Raw genomic sequence first — 18,355 nt, forward strand, 5'->3', positions numbered from 1 at the left:
AGGACCTCAGGGTCCGCGAGGGTTGGTATGGTAAAAGTAACTCAGAGAGATAAGAGGGCCCAAGACCATTAAGACATTTAAAAAACAACCAAAAAGGACCTTAAATTCCTGATATCCTGAAACACACAGGGAGCCAATGCAGCTATCTTAAATTTGATGTAATATGGGCCCGCTTTCTGGTCTTCGTCAGCAAACGAGCAGCTCAATTCTGAAGTAACTGAAGATGCACTTTTTCTGGGAAGACCAGAAAGCAGGGTGTTACAATAGTCCATGCTGTTTCCACAACCTGTTTAATGTGAGGAATACAGATTTTTGACTTGGTTTGATGGATTTCAAAACTTGTAGTGATTGTAGTTGTGACAGTAATTCTCTTTCTTAGCCTCAGGACAGATAGGTAAAATTTTGTCCTGGTTGAGCTGTAAGAAGTTCTCTGCCATCAAGGATTTGATATCTTGGATACAATTAAAAAGGGCATCAATTGGTCTTGTGTCATCAGGTGACATGGTGTGTCATCAGCATAACTGTGGAAGGGGATGGGATGTCTCCTGGTGTCTCCACCTAGTGGTAACATGTTTACAGGTCGATTAAAAACCATGGGGCCTAGAATTGAGCTTTGCAATGTAGATGCAGATGTACCGGACCGTCTTGGTGAAGAAAGAGCTGAGTCGAAAGGCGAAGCTCTCGAATGGATTTACCGATTGGATATACCTCACCTATGGTCATGAACTTTGGGTAGTGACCGAAAGGATAAGATCGCGGATACAAGCGGCCGAGATGAGTTTCCTCCGCAGGGTGGCTGGACGCTCCCTTAGAGATGAGTTTCCTCCGCAGGGTGGCTGGACGCTCCATTAGAGATGAGTTTCCTCCGCAGGGTGGCTGGACGCTCCCTTAGAGATAGGGTGAGGAGTTCGGTCACCCGGGAGGAGCTCGGAGTCGAGCAGCTGCTCCTTCACATTGAGAGGAGTCAGCTGAGGTGGCTTGGGCATCTGTATCAGATGCCTTCTGGACGCCTCCCTAGGGAGGTGTACCAGGCATGTCCCACCGGGAGGAGACCCCGGGGAAGACCCAGGACACGCTGGAGAGACTATGTCTCTCTGCTGGTCTAGGAACGTCTCGGACTCCCCTCAGAAGAGCTGGAGGAAGTGTCTGGGGTGAAGGAAGTCTGGGCATCTCTGCTGAGGCTGCTGCCTCCGCAACCCGGTTCCGAATAAGTGGAAGAAAATCGATGGATGGATGGAGAGGGAGTGGTTAGTCTGGGTTTTTTATTAAAATCAGGATTAATTAAACGGTCAAATGTGGCATAGAGAACCCTGTGATTGAAGATTATATTGGAAAAATGGTTAATTCTTGACATGTTTGTTTGTGATTATATAATTACATCTGTTCCTTGAATAATGGCAAATGGATTGTTGTTTTATTTTTCCTCCATTTTCTTTCAGCAACCCGGCATTGCCTTTTTTTTTTACTATTCTTAGTTATTTATTTCTTACGACGGAGTATTAAGGCCAAGCTAAGACAAAAAAAAATATAGGAAATTACGAGAATAAAGTCATAATGTTGTGAGAATAAAGTCGTAATATAATAAAGTCGTAATATTATGAGAATAATGTCGTAATATTATGAGAATAAAGTCATAATATGACGAGAATAATGTCGTAATATTATGAGAATAAAGTCGTAACATTACGAGAATAAAGTCGTAACATTACAAGAATAAAGTCGTAACATTACGAGAATAAAGTCGTAACATTACGAGAATAAAGTCGTAACATTACGAGAATAAAGTCGTAATATTACGAGAATAAAGTCATAACATTACGAGAATAAAGTCGTAACATTACGAGAATAAAGTCGTAATTTATGAGAACTCTAACAGGAAGAGCAGTCTTCTCCCTGTGTTAAAATGAGGAATATTGAGCATCTTGTGAAGTTATATTTATATATTTATAATATATTTAATATTACGACTTTATTCTCGTAATGTTACGACTTTTTTCTCAAAATATTACGACTTTATTCTGGTAATATTGTGTCTTTATTCTCGTAATTTTACGACTTTATTCTCATATTATTATGACTTTATTCTCGTAATTTCCATTTTTTTTTTTTTTAGTTTGGCCCTAATACTCCGTCGTAATTTCTCCACACGGGTGTCAGTTTCGAGTTGACTCCAATTTTCTGTTAAAATTTCCAATCAGAGAATCACAGAGTACAATTCTGTAAAATTTCAGTAGAATTTGCAACCACTTCCGGAGTCAGTGGATATAAACTGGGATAGGCTCCAGCAGACCCATAGGACTAAGTAGGTATAAAAAGTTGATGGATGGATCTGTAATACACTTGTGATCCTCTATCTTGCATATTTCAGTTAATATTGCTATATACTTAACACTTTCGACAATAGGTGTACCTTTGTCCTAAATCACTGAAATGCTAAATGTTCTAAAAATGTTATTTTTATCTTGGACGAATGAGCTGAAAGATAATATTGAATGATTCGAATATATCAATGCCCTCTACAGTGCAGTGCTTTTCACTGCAAAATCCTTATGACCACTTCAGCAAAAGTGCTCGTACAAGAGCATAGTTGTAACAGAAACAGTTTGGCAATGACTGTGTACAATGCAAAGAGGCTTTAATTAGGAACAACTAAAGCTAGGTAGGTCGAGGTCAAGGTAAAGGTTATTTACACAGAACATAAAAAAAAGGAATACAGCAAAGCTGGCCAAAGTGCTTTCCAGTCAAATAAAAATTGTCAGTTTAGAAATAATAAGGCAATGGGACAATTTTTTAAACATAAATATTATAATAAATGAACTATAAAATAGAAAGGAATGGTACAGACAAATGTGTTTACTAAAATGTAAACCTAAGAAGAAGCGATTCGTTTTTAGCAGCTATTTGAACATATTGAAAGACTACACAGTGCAAAAATATGTATACAGTATGTATTTGTATATGTACGACATACCGTTGTATCACCTCTATGCTCTATGCTCTGAAATATCTAGTAGCAATTAGCTGGCTGATTGTGGTGCAGCGTTGTGGAAACGGTCAGATAAACAAGGATAAACAATCCACTTAGAACTTTAAAAGTTAACAATACAAATCATAAAATCAATTTGGAATCTAGGGAACCAGTGGAGAGATGACCACCTGCACATATAAACACATAGAAATACTCCTAAATGACTGAGAATTTATGTTTTGCAGTGAGGACTAAGCTCTTGCAAAGGACACCAGATGAAGCAACTCTAGATGAAGCAACTGCAGCTCAAAAGAAAATAAAATGTATATTGTCACTTGGCATCATTGTATATATCAACCCTGTAATCTCACGTTACATTTTTGCATTGATTTCAAGATGATTCATTTGAAAATCCAATTTAAGAAGAAACGTATGACTTGAATGCATTTTTCTTGTGAAAAGTATTGTATTTCTTCTCCTTTTTGTTGTGGAGTGTGGCTTAGTAACAAGAAGCAAAGAGTCCAGTTACGGGCCTGTTGAATTTTTAATGGCACTGAGAGATAAACACAATTCTCAACCACACTACGGATAGAGACAGAAGGCTGAAGGGGGACAGGGTGTCTAATTTGCAGTCAGCTTGTGTTTTCTGCTTGTCTCAGTGGGAATTTACTTACAGTACTTCTCAACCAAACAGACCTAGTTTGTAGTCAGTTTTTTCCTTCTTTTTTATTTTATTATATTAATGTTTGTTGTTTGGTTTATACCAATTTACAATATTTCAACCTTGGATTATTATATTCTCAGTTGGAACTGTGTGGCGGCTTGACGCCCATCTCGGAGAGGAGTGCCCGGGCTTCATGTGACGACACGGACAGCCACACTCAGGTCACCCTGCTAGCCGAGGCAGCTGATGCCAGCACCACCGCGGTGTGGAACTCCGACGACAACATCTTCAACCAGCCGGGTCACACGGTATGTTACACAAAATGAAATCAGCCCAAGCGTTTCAGTTATTGGACGGCTCTTGATAAAAACTGTACATCAGTGCCGATTTGTGGTTCAAAAAAGAAAGGTGGGGTTGATCTACGAGGGTCAAGTCATTAACACCATCAAAGCTTAATGCCAACAACAGCTGTTCTTATGCATCTACCTTTTTCCATGTTTTTTTTTGGCTTGATTTATGAAATAATTAAAATCCAAGTTTAAAATCTAATTTATGGATTTTGAACTTTAGAAGACTACTCTCTTTCGTCATTAAATCATACACTAATCTTTCGGAAATTTTGCAGGTTTAAGACTGCAGGAAAAATCTTTGCAGTGGCACTTTGGTTAGCAGTTAGCAGTAATCTCTACCATTAAAGTACAGAGTAAGCGTTCATTAGCATGCAAACATGAGATTCTGTGGGTCGCCATTTTAGCTGCACCAAAGGAGATTATCGTGTCAATGCCTTTTCTCTTCGTTCATGTTCTATAGAGGGGCGCTTAGAGCCGGGTGTATCAGTATCACAGGGACAGCTATGGAGAAAGTGCTTGGTGTCAAACACTTAGGCCAGGTTTACACATAGCCGGGTATTTACAAAAATGGATATTTCCCCCTCTACGTTTTGAAAAATACCATCATTTACATCAGATCGTTTTCAAAATACCAACATTTACACAAATCTGCATAAATACGCTGTTAAGGGGGGCTACGAGCAGCCAAACCTACAGGCTGTAGTGTAACGAGAAGCATAAAGTCATGCTAGCCAATCGGAATCCTGGAAAAAAAATGACACAAGTAACTACAGTGGCCAAACAAATTGTAAACACAAGTCGCACACATGACGCTGGTGACGTTTCTGTCGTATAATGTGACGTTCTGAAGCCTAAATGTCCGTTTCCCTCTGTTTACAAGCAAACGTGGAGTTTTTGCAAATCTCCACTTTGGCCAAGAAATTTTCAGAAATGATCGTTTTTGGTGACTTTGAGCTTTGTTTTCGTGTAAACGAACGGCCAAAACGCATGAAAACACCACTGTTTTTGCTACGTGTAAACGGGGCTTTAGAGTGCAAACTAAAATTCAGTCACACTGAGGAAATATTTAGTTATCGCTTTTGCGCAGTTGTTAAAAATATCATATCAGAAGTCTGAACAGCTTAAATCAAATTTTTTTCAAATCGTACCCAGGCCAGTTTCATATGTGGTCCTAAATCGTACACATATCCAATTTCGAAGGGACTGCAGTCAGAACGGTCATGTTGCATTTCATCCAACGTTGACGTCACAGGAGATTAATGTTTTGTCTAGAGGAGGGACAGAGACAGATATGTTCAAAAGTCTTCCTCAACATCCTGAAATTATGGATGAACTCTGTGTCAGTGAAGACCCTCGCGTTGCCGTCTGGTCGTGATCCCACCACTCCCGATTCCGGCTCCGCATCCACACATGCCTCTGTACAAAAGTAGTAGCCACTGCTGCACAAAAGGCCATTGTGAACATTAGTGCTCTCCTTTTTCTCAAGTACTTACATATACATACTTAAATGTGATGAAGGTGATATTTAAGTAATAATTTGAACAACTACTTAAAAAAAAAACGGATTTTGGTAAAAAAAAATCGAATTTAAGCATTACGACCTGCAGTGTGAACGTGGCCTTATACAACCTTAGAGAAGGAGCTTTTTTTTATTAGATATTTGAAACTGGGCATCCTGGCTGAACATGGCAGGATGCCCAGTACTGAGGCAAACTCTATGGTAGAGGCTAAATTATTAACAATAGTAATTTCATTTTCAGTTGTATTTCAATTTCTCCAAATATTAATATTCCACACAGAAATCCTGTTGAGCTGAGTGACTTTTTTTCTTTTTTTTGCACCACCATGATTCTGATAATGGTTCAGAAGGACCTTGAAAACTATTGATTGGTTTCATCTGACAGTTTTTCAAATATTTAAAGTCCACAGAAGATGAATAATGAAAATTGTAATGGTCCTCTGACCATTTCCCCATCACCAACAGCAATTTTGTTTTAGAACTTGTTATAAATGACATTTCCTCACGGTAGAAATGTAAAACTCAAGCTTTAAAGTCACAACATGTAGCCACATAGCTTCTGACCACAAGGTGGTGTATAGATCAGCTGTGTCCATTCTGTGCTACTGTAAGTGGGGGTACATCTTCACTTTGTTCCACTAAAGGTGAATTTTTCTTTGTGTCATTCACCACACCTTTTTTGATATTCTTCCACCATGTGGTCAGAAGTAAAAGTATTACATTTTTACATAATGGCTCTAAGAAAGTACTTAAAAAACTTACTAGCAGAGGTGACTAGTTACTACAGTTAAAGAATGAAAGGCTTTGATATTGTTTGTTGTTAGGGAGTTTCCTTTGGTCTCGGTGTAGGGCCTCATTTCTTATATTTTTGTTTTTAAATGCACCAAATGTCTGAAATGACAGGTTTGAACTACAGGTAGGCCGGTCTAGCATCCAGACTCTTGCACCTCACAACCATGATGATGTTGTGTTTCCATCAGAATGTGGTTTGATGTTGTCTTGCTAATTCTAGCAACGTATTCCCTCAATTAAACCTTGTTGTAACCCAGGCACCTGTATACGTCCTTCTATGTTTCCTTCCAAGATGTAAATGTTAGCCATGCCAGCACGTGTGTGCTCATATAGCACCACATATATTGGCTTTAGAAATTTGTTATGATAATAAACTTTAAAGTTTTTCTCGTATCTAGCCCGGAAGCTGTAGAACTTTAAATATTCATTCGTCAAACCACATGCCACTTTTACCCTGGTCTACAGAGTTGTAATTTGCACCTGTGGGTGCAGCAATGAACTGTGTTTGTGCATGGTGGCCTTCTTAATTTATGTATATTTTTATGAGATCCTGCAGTGAGTTCTTCCACAAAATCACACCAAGTAGCCTACTAAAGATACGAGCACTTCAAAATTCATTTTTCTGTCAGTCTTTACTTGAGAGGCAGCACCTAACCGGGCCTCAATGAGAGTAAAAATGTAAAAAAAATAGTTTGGAGGATAAAATACTGTAGGCTTACATGTCTCATAGTGTTCAAGAAAACACTATAGCAGGGGTATTCAACTAGATTCGGCCGGGGGCCACATCTGCAAAAGGACTGTATGGAGAGGGCCGCACAATTTGAAAATGTGGGGGTTTTCAAAATGTATTTTGCACTCAAAGACGAAGACTTATGTAAATATAATACATTTGTATTATACATTTGAATATATCTAGTTTACATATGAATTATGTATTAATTGTCTCCAGATTTAGTAATTGTGAATGTTAAATATAATATTCAGATAAAGAAATATTATTTTGAATGCAAGTTCATTTTGAAACCATGCATTGAGCAAACTTAATGAAATTGATATTGAACTACTTTTAATAAAACATGCCATAATGACAAAGCACCACTTTCCACCAAGATTTCCTTATTTGAATATTATATTAAGCATTGAGCACAACCATTTTAGTCCATAGTAGCCAGTTATAAAAATATTATAACAAAAAAAAAAAAAAAAAAAAAATTCAACAAACACCCCCTTTTTTGAAATATGACCAGGGGCCACATAAAAGCTCCTGGCGGGCCGCATGTGGCCCGCGGGCCGCCAATTGAATAGCCCTGCACTATAGGATGTGTTCAAACCTACCAGTATCATGTTTAAGCAAACACACAGGAAAATAGACCTCTAATGATATTTCCTGAGGAGCTCAAGCTAACATTTGGCTAAACACCTAAAATGTTCTGGTACATATTTTACTTAGAATTTCGAGACTCCTGTTTCTTGGGTGGTAGACATGAAAGCATAATCAATTCATTATCAAAATTACTATTTCAGTTTACACAATTCGCAAATCATGGCTCAAGTTCCAAAAAGAGCCTCAAACATTAGCATTACCATGCTCCATTAGCTCTATAGCTACTTTCTCCAGACTTCATAGCAATGGAATATTTGGACTTATGAAACATACAGCTTCTGTACACTTCTTTTTTGGGAACACAGCAGTGGAGCTCAAGCTAATCTCTGGCACGCCACAGATGGTGAAGACGGGTGCAGTGAGGTTTAAAAGATCACAGCAGTTCAACAACGGTAACACAGGTTAAAAGCGAACCCTAGGAGAAGCTTGCAAAAGATCAATTGGCCCATTATATACCCTTTTATTGTTGACTACCAAAGAAATATTTAAGTGAAAAATGTTATGAGGTTTGCATGTTTTCCTTCATCCTGATGTTTCTGAGATTTGTTGCTAGCAATTAGAGATAGGTCTTTACTTACACACCTTGTCTTTATTCACATTTTAGACACTGTTCAACCATTTTTGGGAACAGAATTGCAATTACAATGTTAGCATGGGCTCAAAGCAAAGCTGTGATGCTACACAGTCACTAGCATGCATATGCATTCAACACGCCACTTTCCTGTTGTCAGTTACTAATGCCACCTGTTTCCCCCACAGGAAAACCAGCAGCACCATCACTTTGGCGACATGGAAGATGACAACGGGCAGCAAGCGCCACCTCTGCCTCCTCGCACAAGCTTTGAGAGGACAATCACTGTTGTCCGGGGCAACCGTAGCCTTGGTATGTTCTCCATCTTTCTCATGGCGCTGCTGTCTTGGTGTGTATACGTCACAGGCATGGCGATAATGACTCTAATTGGAGTTGGTGATGACGACTACCCCGAAGAGGAGTGGTGACGTACCTGAGAGAGCAGATGATACCTGTGTGTGCGCATGTGTGTGTGTTTTGAATTAGACACAAGCTTTCCTTAAGTGATCAAATGTCAAAAAGTCACGTTAAATCCCACAGCTGTGTTGTATTTTGAGATGTATGACCCAAACATTGATCTAAATATCCTTTCATACGCCACTGATGAGGATACATACCTTGTCTAAACTACGAGGGCAATGTTTGGCTAAACAAACATGACAGAGAAACAGCAGGGTGCAAGCTGACCCGGCATTTTTATCTGAGGGCACTATGCAAACTATAAGGAAAGTACTGATTTGTATGCAGAAAAAAAGGAGAAGGCCCCACACTACTGTGTGTGTGGGTGTGTGTATGTGAGAAAAAGAGAGAGAGAGAGAAAGACAAAGAGTTTGGAATTATGTAAATCTTTGAGAAAATCAGCAGCACAAACTACAATCTGTGTCACTGCATTGTTTGGTTTCCCATTTGTTCAAAAAGTACTGCAAAGATATTTATTGAAGCATGGTGCTTTGGAAAATGTAATTTGGAGGGCTTGCATTTTTCCAATGCTTTGATTTTAGTTAGTTTTAAGAGTTGTGATCTGAAGCAAAAAGGTCAGCACATAGTGGCATGTACAAGTTTGGGCACCACTTATCAAAAGGAAACTGCAAAAGGCTTTTGTGACCTTCTGGCACTTTCCTGCTTTCACTTATAAGTTCCACCGACATTATGTTTAGGTCCAAGGGTCCCACTGGGTGTGGAAGTGCCGTGGATTTTGTTCTGTCCTCAGCAAGACCGCAGTTCCTGCTGAAAGCCTTTCACAAGCAAACTATTTCTGAGGGCCGGCTGTTTGGTTGGATTTATGAGATTACAAGTTTATCCAACTGTTTTAAGAGCATGTGAAAATTGCATGTGATAGGCTGTTCAAATACTTAACTCTCGCCATGTCCTCTCCTTTCGGCGGTTATGCGTATAAAAAAACAGGTAATATATGCTACTTGACCCCTAAAATGAATCTTTCATTGTACATGGTTTAAATCTCTTAAGACTCCTGAATCGTTTACCTGGGGCCTCCGCAGGTTAACATACTGTTGATGCACGAGTCAAAGTTGGATTTTCTTGTGATACTTGCGTTTGACATCCTCTCAGCTCAATCTGCCGTGTGTAAATTGACACGGTTTAGCTGCGGCTGGGTGCCCAACTAGATTGGATGGGCATTTCTGGAGGAGCAGAGGAGGCGGTGGTTTCTGGGATGCTTCCAAGCAACTGTGATGCCTCTGGCCGCGATTCGCAGCAGCTGGTGTAGCGTAGAAATAGCGTGGCACTTCCACACCAAGTGGGACCTGGGGGTTCGGATCACACTAAGTTTTAAAAACGCATCATTTCAACTTTTCTTTAGAAACATTGTGGTGTTTGTTTCTAGAATGTAGTTTAAACTGAACTGAAGTACATCTTACCTCTTCTGTGATGGTTGTCTGTACTTCTAATTGCAGCAAAAGTCCAATGTATGATCAATCTGCTCCTGTGCACAACAGTGGGAGAGTATTTTTTTCTTAAATTTGCTGCTCTTTCTTTCCCTAATCAGAGTTTTGCTCAATGTGGGGCACAGATTCTAGGTCATCATAAATCTGGAGGTGCTTTTATTTCATGCATGAGGGTTTTGTTTTTGTGTAGTAAAGTTTTTTTTCCGTTTCGCTCTCCTATGAAGGTCATTTGTGAGTGCACCACCACTTGAATCTCATGAATCACTTTGAAGGCCGTTCTGATGGCATGTGTTTAAATGTGGTCATGCTGATTGTTGAGTTTGTTTGGGTTTTAGGTCCCAGAGTAGTTAATATCTTTTTTCAAGCTAATTTTGCTTTATCTGATTATTATTTTATTTTATTTATCTAATTATTTATTTACTGATTTGGCCCAGACAAAAAGAAAACACAAATATAGATTCAAAAGTCAAAATGAATTGTTGGTCTTTAAATTAGTGCCCCTATAACGATCAGTATCAGGTATTTTGACCAAGGGTGCCCAAACTATTGCAGGTCACTTTAGGAAGAGTCACAGTGTGTACCCATAGTACTTGATTAATGACATATTATCAAACTAATTTGTGCTATGTCATGTAACTGTTAGGTGCCACGTACAACACTATCTAGTGTCTACTATTCTAGTGTTTTTATGCCCGGCTTTGTTGGTTGGACATATGGTTTATTGTTGGTTTGTACGAAAGTATCTGGATGGCTTTCTGAGAAAAAGGTTTCATGGGGTCCTTTATTCTTGCCTTGCTTACCCAAAACATGACAATAAAAAGCCTGTTTATTCTTTCTTTATTCTTAAGTTGTGAGAACCAAATGGTGTGAACCTTTTGCACTTAAGTCCTTGGTACGATTAAAGAAATAATGTTGTTGTGGTTTAATCAAACACACTTTCATGTAAATGTGGAAATGTACCATTTATTATACTTCAACATTCTTTGAGTAGACTTTGTAATAGAAGATGTATTCCGATGCTGTCTTGTGGTACGTTAGCACTTTTGGATTTGGAAACATTCAGAATGATGTCTTTGTTGTTCCTCTTGTCTTTGAAAATTGTGTTCAGTCTTGTAAGCTGCAGTGGTTGTCTCTCCAGTGGATTGTATTCCAGGCACTATGATTGTATTGTAATTTGAATGTAACTACAAAAACAATAAACTATTTATTTGATCAAAAAAATAAGCACAAAGTCATTTCTTTGACCAGTTTCAAATTATGTACGACCATAGTGTTGTGGATTAGCAGATAGCAAAGCCTTAGGTCCGTCTACCCGACCCGTTACAGCCTTCCCTCTTTGTGTGTAAGGTGTGTTTGTGTGTCCGTGTGTGAGACAGGTGCCTGTTTACATTAATGGAGTGTTGTAATCCACCTAGTGTCCAACTTGATGATGCCAAACTCAGGCGTTTGTGTGAAGGGCATGTGTTGCCCCTCCGGTCACCTGTGTCGTCTGCCGTCAGTGTGTGTGTGTGTGTGTGTGTGTGTGTGTGCTTCTGCACCTTGTTTGTGTGTGACTGTGGAGGTGCAAATGCCGTGCAAATGTTAAGCTTGTGTGGGCATGTTTGTGTGCTAATCTGCCTTGTGTCTGTCTTGATTATGTTGATTATTGCCACCGTGAGTTGTTTGTTTGGGCAAATGTCTGTTTGTTTGGCATGCAATCAGAGCAGCCTTGGCCAACCCTCCGCTCACCGGTGCTCGTATGTGCCTGTGTGTGCCTGTGTGTTTTATGTGTTTGTCTGCGTGTTGGCAGGGATGTCGGTCAGTGCTATCAACGATGGCTCAGGCATACTGGTACGCACTGTGGTCCAGGGAGGCTCTGTTTGCCAGGATGGCAGGCTGGGGGTGGGGGACATCATCCTAGCCATCAACGGTGAACCTACCTCCAACATGACCAGCGTCCAAGCCAGGGCCGTACTCCGCCGACACTCTGTCTTAGGACCAGAAATGAGGTGAGGAGACAAACACTGCCCTGCTGCATCACAACATGTGGAGAACTCAGGCTGAACTTTAAACTGAACTTCAGTGGGCCTTGTATGTAATTTATCCTGAAAGCCACTCTGTGTAGTACCACATCTGGCCTCACGGGGGCATCACATTACTAGGCCTGTGTTGAAAAAAATTGATTTTCCGATTCTAAATCGATTCTCATATTAATTCCTAAAAATCGATTGGTATGTCTAAAGATCGATTTTTTAAAAAAAATTTTATCATTACATTACAACTTTTGGTCATTTTTTGTTTATGCCCAAAAAAGGAATTTTTTGTCGGACACAAGAATAACTGGTGCCATGTTTTTGCCTTTAGATATGTTTAAAGGTATGAAAACATTTAAGTTTTCAGTTATAATTGCATACATTGTCTATATTTCATTATTATTTATATACTGTCTTGGGGTTACATTTGCATAAAATGCTAAAAACCAAATTCTCAAAAATTAAAAACCAAAATAGACCGAAAATGAAAAAAATTCAAACGGAATGTGGGAAAAAATAAAACTGATTTCATACTGCCCTTGGCTGCCCTGGATCTGTTTGGTAATTCTGCCCCACACGATGTTTCTGAAAGCAGTTCTATCAGCATTCTGGGAGGTGATTGGTCCTTTAGGTCATCATTAGCTGCCAATACTTGCTGTTGAATCTCAATATAATACTAGTATTAATATGTCACACAACTACACAGTCATATAATTCATGCAACAGCTCAAAAAACTGTTTTAATAACACTAACCCATATCAATATCAGATTGGATCGAATCGGATCGAATCAAATCTTGATAATCGATTCTGAATCGGAATTGATCCCCAGCCCTACATATTACGATAAAATTCAAGCATCAACCTCTGGCGAGGCAGCACGGGTGGTTGCTTCCTGAAGGAAGAAGGTTCCTGCTTCCACTTTCTGTGTGGAGTTTGCATACTTGCGTGGGCTTGCAATCGATTTGTAACCTGTCCAGGGTGTAGCCCTGCTTTTCACCAAAAGAGAGTTGGAATTGGTTCCAGCAGCACCCCATGACCTGATACAGAAATAAGCAGGTCTAGATAATAGATGGATGGAACTTCTGGGGTACAAGTTAATGAAGTCCCCTATTGGGACAATGAATTAATACAAAATGTGCTTGACCGTCTCCGCTCATTAGCACAATATTGACCGAATTTTTTGTCAACATGCAGAGCTATATGCCCCTTGTGGTCAGAAGTGGTATTGCTACATACTGTGCTTTTAAAAAGAAATCTCTCAAAACCTACTTACGTTACTTTTACAATCTTCTTAAAATATTTGCATGTTAACCTATGTCTTATTTCAAATTTGTTAATAAGGCACCAACAGACTTATGCTACAACTGTGCAAAATTATTGAATACTATGTTTTATTAATGGATAATAGTTGTGTAATTTACAACCCAAATTCAAAAAAAGATGAGGCTCTTTGTGATCATTAATAAACAGAATACAATGTTTTGCAGTCTCATAAGCCCATATTTTATTCATAATAGAATATAGTAATCAAAGTTAATGTTTGAACGGAAGAGATGTGCCTTAAAGAAAAAAGAAGTTGATGTCAGGAGGAACACATCTCAAAACAGTTGGGACAGGATGATGCTTACGGCTGTGGAGCATCTCCTCTTTTAACCGTCCATATACTGCAAGTCACCAGTTGTTGGAGTTTTGACTAGTGATGCACCGATTGTTCGGTAACCAAAATTGTTCGGCCGAAAATGGCAAAAAAACACTTTCGGTGTTCGGTGGAATAAGTGGGAAAAAAACCGAACAATTAATAACGGCGTTGTAATATAAGGAAATAGACTGGCCGCTCCGTAACTGTTGCGTACCACATAAATCGTTGGCCAACCAAAAACTAACCACATAAGAATTTTACCTAACATTCACCAGCAGGTGGAACCAAAACAACATAAATCAATCTATTACAGGTGCGTTTAGATGACGTAATCAAACAGCAAAGAGCGTGGAGTGAAGTGGTGCGGCGCAAACATGTCAGCAGTGTGGAGGTATTTTAGAGTGGCAAAGAATAATACAAGAATGGCTGTTTGCAATGAATGTTCTGCTCAAATATCTAGAGGGGGCACATCTGCAAAGTCTTTCAGCACTACAAGTTTGATTTATCATTTGAAATGATAAAAAACCCTGAGCGCTTTAATGCATTTTTATTGTTTTAAGGCCTATGTTACAATGTTCAGTCAGTTAAGCCTAACGTAAGCTCAAAGATGGGCAAAAAATGTCTTAATTTATTTATTTTAAGTTATTGTTCTTTGCTGGTATAATGTCTGCTGGAATATTTAAGAAATGCTGGGAAATTAAAAAATGTTCAGTTTTTTATGTTCAACAAATGTTTTCTACCTTGTAATTTTGTAAAAGATTTTTTTCTTTTAAAAGAATGCTTTATGCAATGGTGAACAAATTGGCAAAATAAATGAAAAACTGCGAAGAACCATGTTCGGTATTGTTCGGTATTCGGCCAAGTGTTTATTATTATTTTCGGTTTCGGTTTCGGCCACAAATTTTCATTTCGGTGCATCACTAGTTTTGACGGATGCATGTTGTCTGAAAACCATTTGGGCCACACTTGGTCTCCTTCGTCATATTGTTTGTTTCATAAGCCAGCAAATGTTTCCAGTTGATGAAAGATCTGGACTGCAGGCATGCCAGTTCATGCCAGAAAGCAAGGCTCTCTTAGAAAAAGACATCTGGATATTCACATATGTTGCTCTAAAACCGGAATATAACAATATCTGTGTAGAGCAAACATAATGCCACAGTTTATAAATTAGTTCTCTTGGAGAAACCAAGGAGGTGCTGAAAATGGAAAAACAAAAGATCCTTCAGATCCTTATTTACGACTGCAGTCAAGACTGCTTCTGTTGAATACAAGGAATTAGCGAATGGAGCTAAAAAAAAGGGAAGATTTACTCTGCAATAGGAATGGCTCACAAATGTGTGTAAACTCTGTATCTTCTTGCATATGTTCCATATGAAGGCAGGAGCCTGTTAATCAGTCTGCGGAGATCAGTGAAATGACACTAAAATGTAAAAATACCTCCCAAAGTGCAAGGAAGAGCTACCAATTATTGAATTAAATTCTAAATATTTAAACAAGATGACATATATTTGTAGTTGGGCTTCGGTACGGTGCTTGCTTAAGGACTTTTTTTTTTCTTATAACAACAGATGGAAACACCAGTTAGGAATACTTTTTTGATGTAGCAAGCATTTTACCGGCATACACTGATCACATGAAAGAATAGTCACAACATATCTAATTAATGGCACTATGCAGACAAATCTTCTGTGCATTATCTAGGATGTACTGCTTCAGAAGCTCACTTTAAATAGTCTGCAATCTCTAATTTAAGTGGATATACAGTACAGACCAAAAGTTTGGACACGCTTCCCCATTTGTTTGAATGAGAAGGTGTGTCCAAACTTTTAGTCTGTACTGTACCACAAAAACAGTTTTATTCATTTATTTTTTAAATCCAGACTGTACTGGATTACTGATAATTGCTCTGGCTATAAAACGCTCTTACTAGCAATATCACTCACACACAAGGGGCTTAAACATGAACTTTTTTGTAATATTCTGCCCCCTTTTGGACAGCAGTAGCCTTGCTACATAGAGTGGCTTTAAAGTACTGTTCACTTTTTCCACTTTTTGTCTATAAATAGCTTGTTTATTGGCGAAACATTTATTTGTAAAGCAGATCAGATGGAAGATAATCAGGACTACTGAAAAATTAATATCCCTGATAAACGATGAAGAAATGCATTCGCTCAAGATCTCACAGGTCCCAGGCCCTGGAAACTTCCTGTTACAGCACAATGGCTGGCGTGGACAAACAAAGAACAAAAAACCCCATCACCACTGCTTTTCTCTTTTCATGACAAGCCAAATTATTTGCCGAGCCGCCAAGACTCGTGTCAATGTTTTCACTTGTGCCACTTATTTATAACTCTGCTCGGGTTGAAGTTAAGCGGAACCAGCTCAAATTAAGCTCTTAAAGTGAGGTGTAAGCATCCAACCGGAGCGCAGAAATACTCTCAGATCAGACAACTCAGTGAACCACAGGCTGCAGGCACATAATCATCAGCGCAGGTAGTACAAGGTGACTAAAAACGCCTCTATGAATAGATGGTGTTAGTCACGGCGTTGCGATGCGACTACAAAAGCAGTAAGCAGATGTAAGCCAAAGGGGGAACAAATGAGGCATGCCACCATTATGCAGTCTGGAAACCCAAAATAAATTCCATAACTATGATATTTATATCCAACCATGCATTTTATTTAGGCGACTACCGAATAATTTTAACTCCAATTCTAACCATTTGAAAATTACGGCAAAACAGAAATGATTAATCACGAGTGAAAGCCCGGTAGAATACCAGAAGGGCAGTGGTAAACATCTGGAGAGGTGGTAAAGGGCACCTCTGTGTTGGGATTTTTACACATTCAAGGTTCTGATGATGTTTTTTAAAATGTGTGTTTAAAGCTCGGAGCCTGTCTGCCGCAGCACACACAGATATCACACATTATCTATCAAGTAGAGGCTTGTCTTCCCAGTTTACACTGACTCCCGTGGAGTCATGTCTTCATCAGGTATCACTCCCGATAAAGAAGCCTCTCCAGTTTATTTTGGGATGTCCCCATGGTTACAGTAAAGTGGAGATGTATAGAAATGCATTTTTTTTTTTTAAACTTGATTTCAAATCCTTTTCGTCTCACCTCTTGAATCCCTGGTTGGACAGAACACACATCATTAGTGCATTAGTTACCTGCCGGCTCCTGTCACGGCTTTACTAATATTCCTCCGTTGCTCCACTTCTGTTAAAATTAGCAACATTGCAGCATCTGAACCATGTTTTCTTCCTCTCTCTCCCACTTTGATGCCGTTCACCCTCACTACAGGTAGACGATGCACCTTTACGTCGTAATCCTTACCTCCTTTCATGGTGGGGATTTATGTAAATTAATGAGCACCTGCCTCCCGCTGTTTATTTCCAAATGGCATCCGTGAACATAACACACGTTTGATCAAATCTGAGTTTTACACGGTGTTTATGAAGTTTCAAATAGGGACGTGTTTTATGTGTAGATCTTTTTTTTTTTTTTTGCTCACAGCGTTACAAGCATTTAATTAATGAGACCCATTGAACATTGACATCCCATTGATGTGTTCAACATTCACGACTCCAACTAGTGAGACATTTGCTCCGTTTCAGTTGAGAAATGAATAAGGACAACACAATCATTGTTCAGATCTTTAGCCTTTATTGTGACAACACAATTCTTTCATCATAGCTGCTACACATCTCGTCCTGAGATAAGATCAGCATTTAAATTTGTTCCATTTTATTCATTTTTAAATACATAAAAATGGTGCAGGTATGTTTTTCTTCGCCCAAGGCTATCAACTGAATGATTTTCTCAATATTCCCAACTGGAAAGGCCCCAGTGGTCTAAAGTAGGGCATGAGTGACATGCTCGACGTGGATTCCAGTCAGTTATCTGGCACGGTTATTCATATTAAGTGATATTAATTTTCTCCTTTTGCTTCATAGTTTAAACACATCTTTGCTGGAAAGACATAAGGGCTGAAGCTATTAGTTTTGAACATAGAAAGATCTTTTGGGAATACGGACCACCACTAAAAAATTAATTGATTTCCTCTCGCATTTTTTTTTATTTTTTATTTTATCTTGACTTGATGGTTTGTGTGACTCGCATGAATAAAGATATTGAGTCTGCACAGATTCCCAATCCTGACTTCCGCTGCATCTCTTTCAATAAATGATCCTGTCTCGCTTTGGATCTCCGTGGCCACCTTGTTCTTGGCGCCGCAGTCACGGCTGACTGGGCCAATAGAGCCATGTTCAGATTAGATAATGAAAATTTAAAGATTGCCCGAGGGGAAATTTGGAAAGTTATTATTTCTTGTTCTGACATCAGCAGTTACGGCTCCACGTTGAGGATGTTTGTTTGGCTGATTGGAGAGGTTCTCCTTCCCGAGTGCCCCCTCTGCCCTGCAAAACACCCACTCGCTTTCTCTCAATCGTCCTCCCTTCTTCTCTAGTTAGTGTTTTTAAAGACACATGTAGAAAGACACACATTAACACACAAATACACAACCTTTGAATTGTCTAACCTCCAAGAA

The 18,355-nt window shown here is 39.1% G+C and overlaps 1 protein-coding gene across 6 annotated transcripts in view; it reads left to right on the top strand.

The window, feature by feature from the left end:
- The window catches only part of si:dkey-92j12.5 (multiple PDZ domain protein), a 70,643-nt gene that overhangs the window by 15,513 nt on the left and 36,775 nt on the right, over positions 1-18,355 (top strand). For all 6 annotated transcript variants that reach the window (XM_061715186.1, XM_061715328.1, XM_061715361.1 and 3 more), the window contains exons 18-20: positions 3,773-3,940; positions 8,437-8,560; positions 11,942-12,140. In XM_061715186.1, coding sequence (XP_061571170.1) covers positions 3,773-3,940; positions 8,437-8,560; positions 11,942-12,140 — 491 coding nt within the window. The remainder of the gene's footprint in view (positions 1-3,772; positions 3,941-8,436; positions 8,561-11,941; positions 12,141-18,355) is intronic.

This window comes from Cololabis saira, chromosome 1 (assembly GCF_033807715.1).
Source record: "Cololabis saira isolate AMF1-May2022 chromosome 1, fColSai1.1, whole genome shotgun sequence".
NCBI classification, from domain to species: Eukaryota; Metazoa; Chordata; class Actinopteri; order Beloniformes; family Belonidae; genus Cololabis; species Cololabis saira.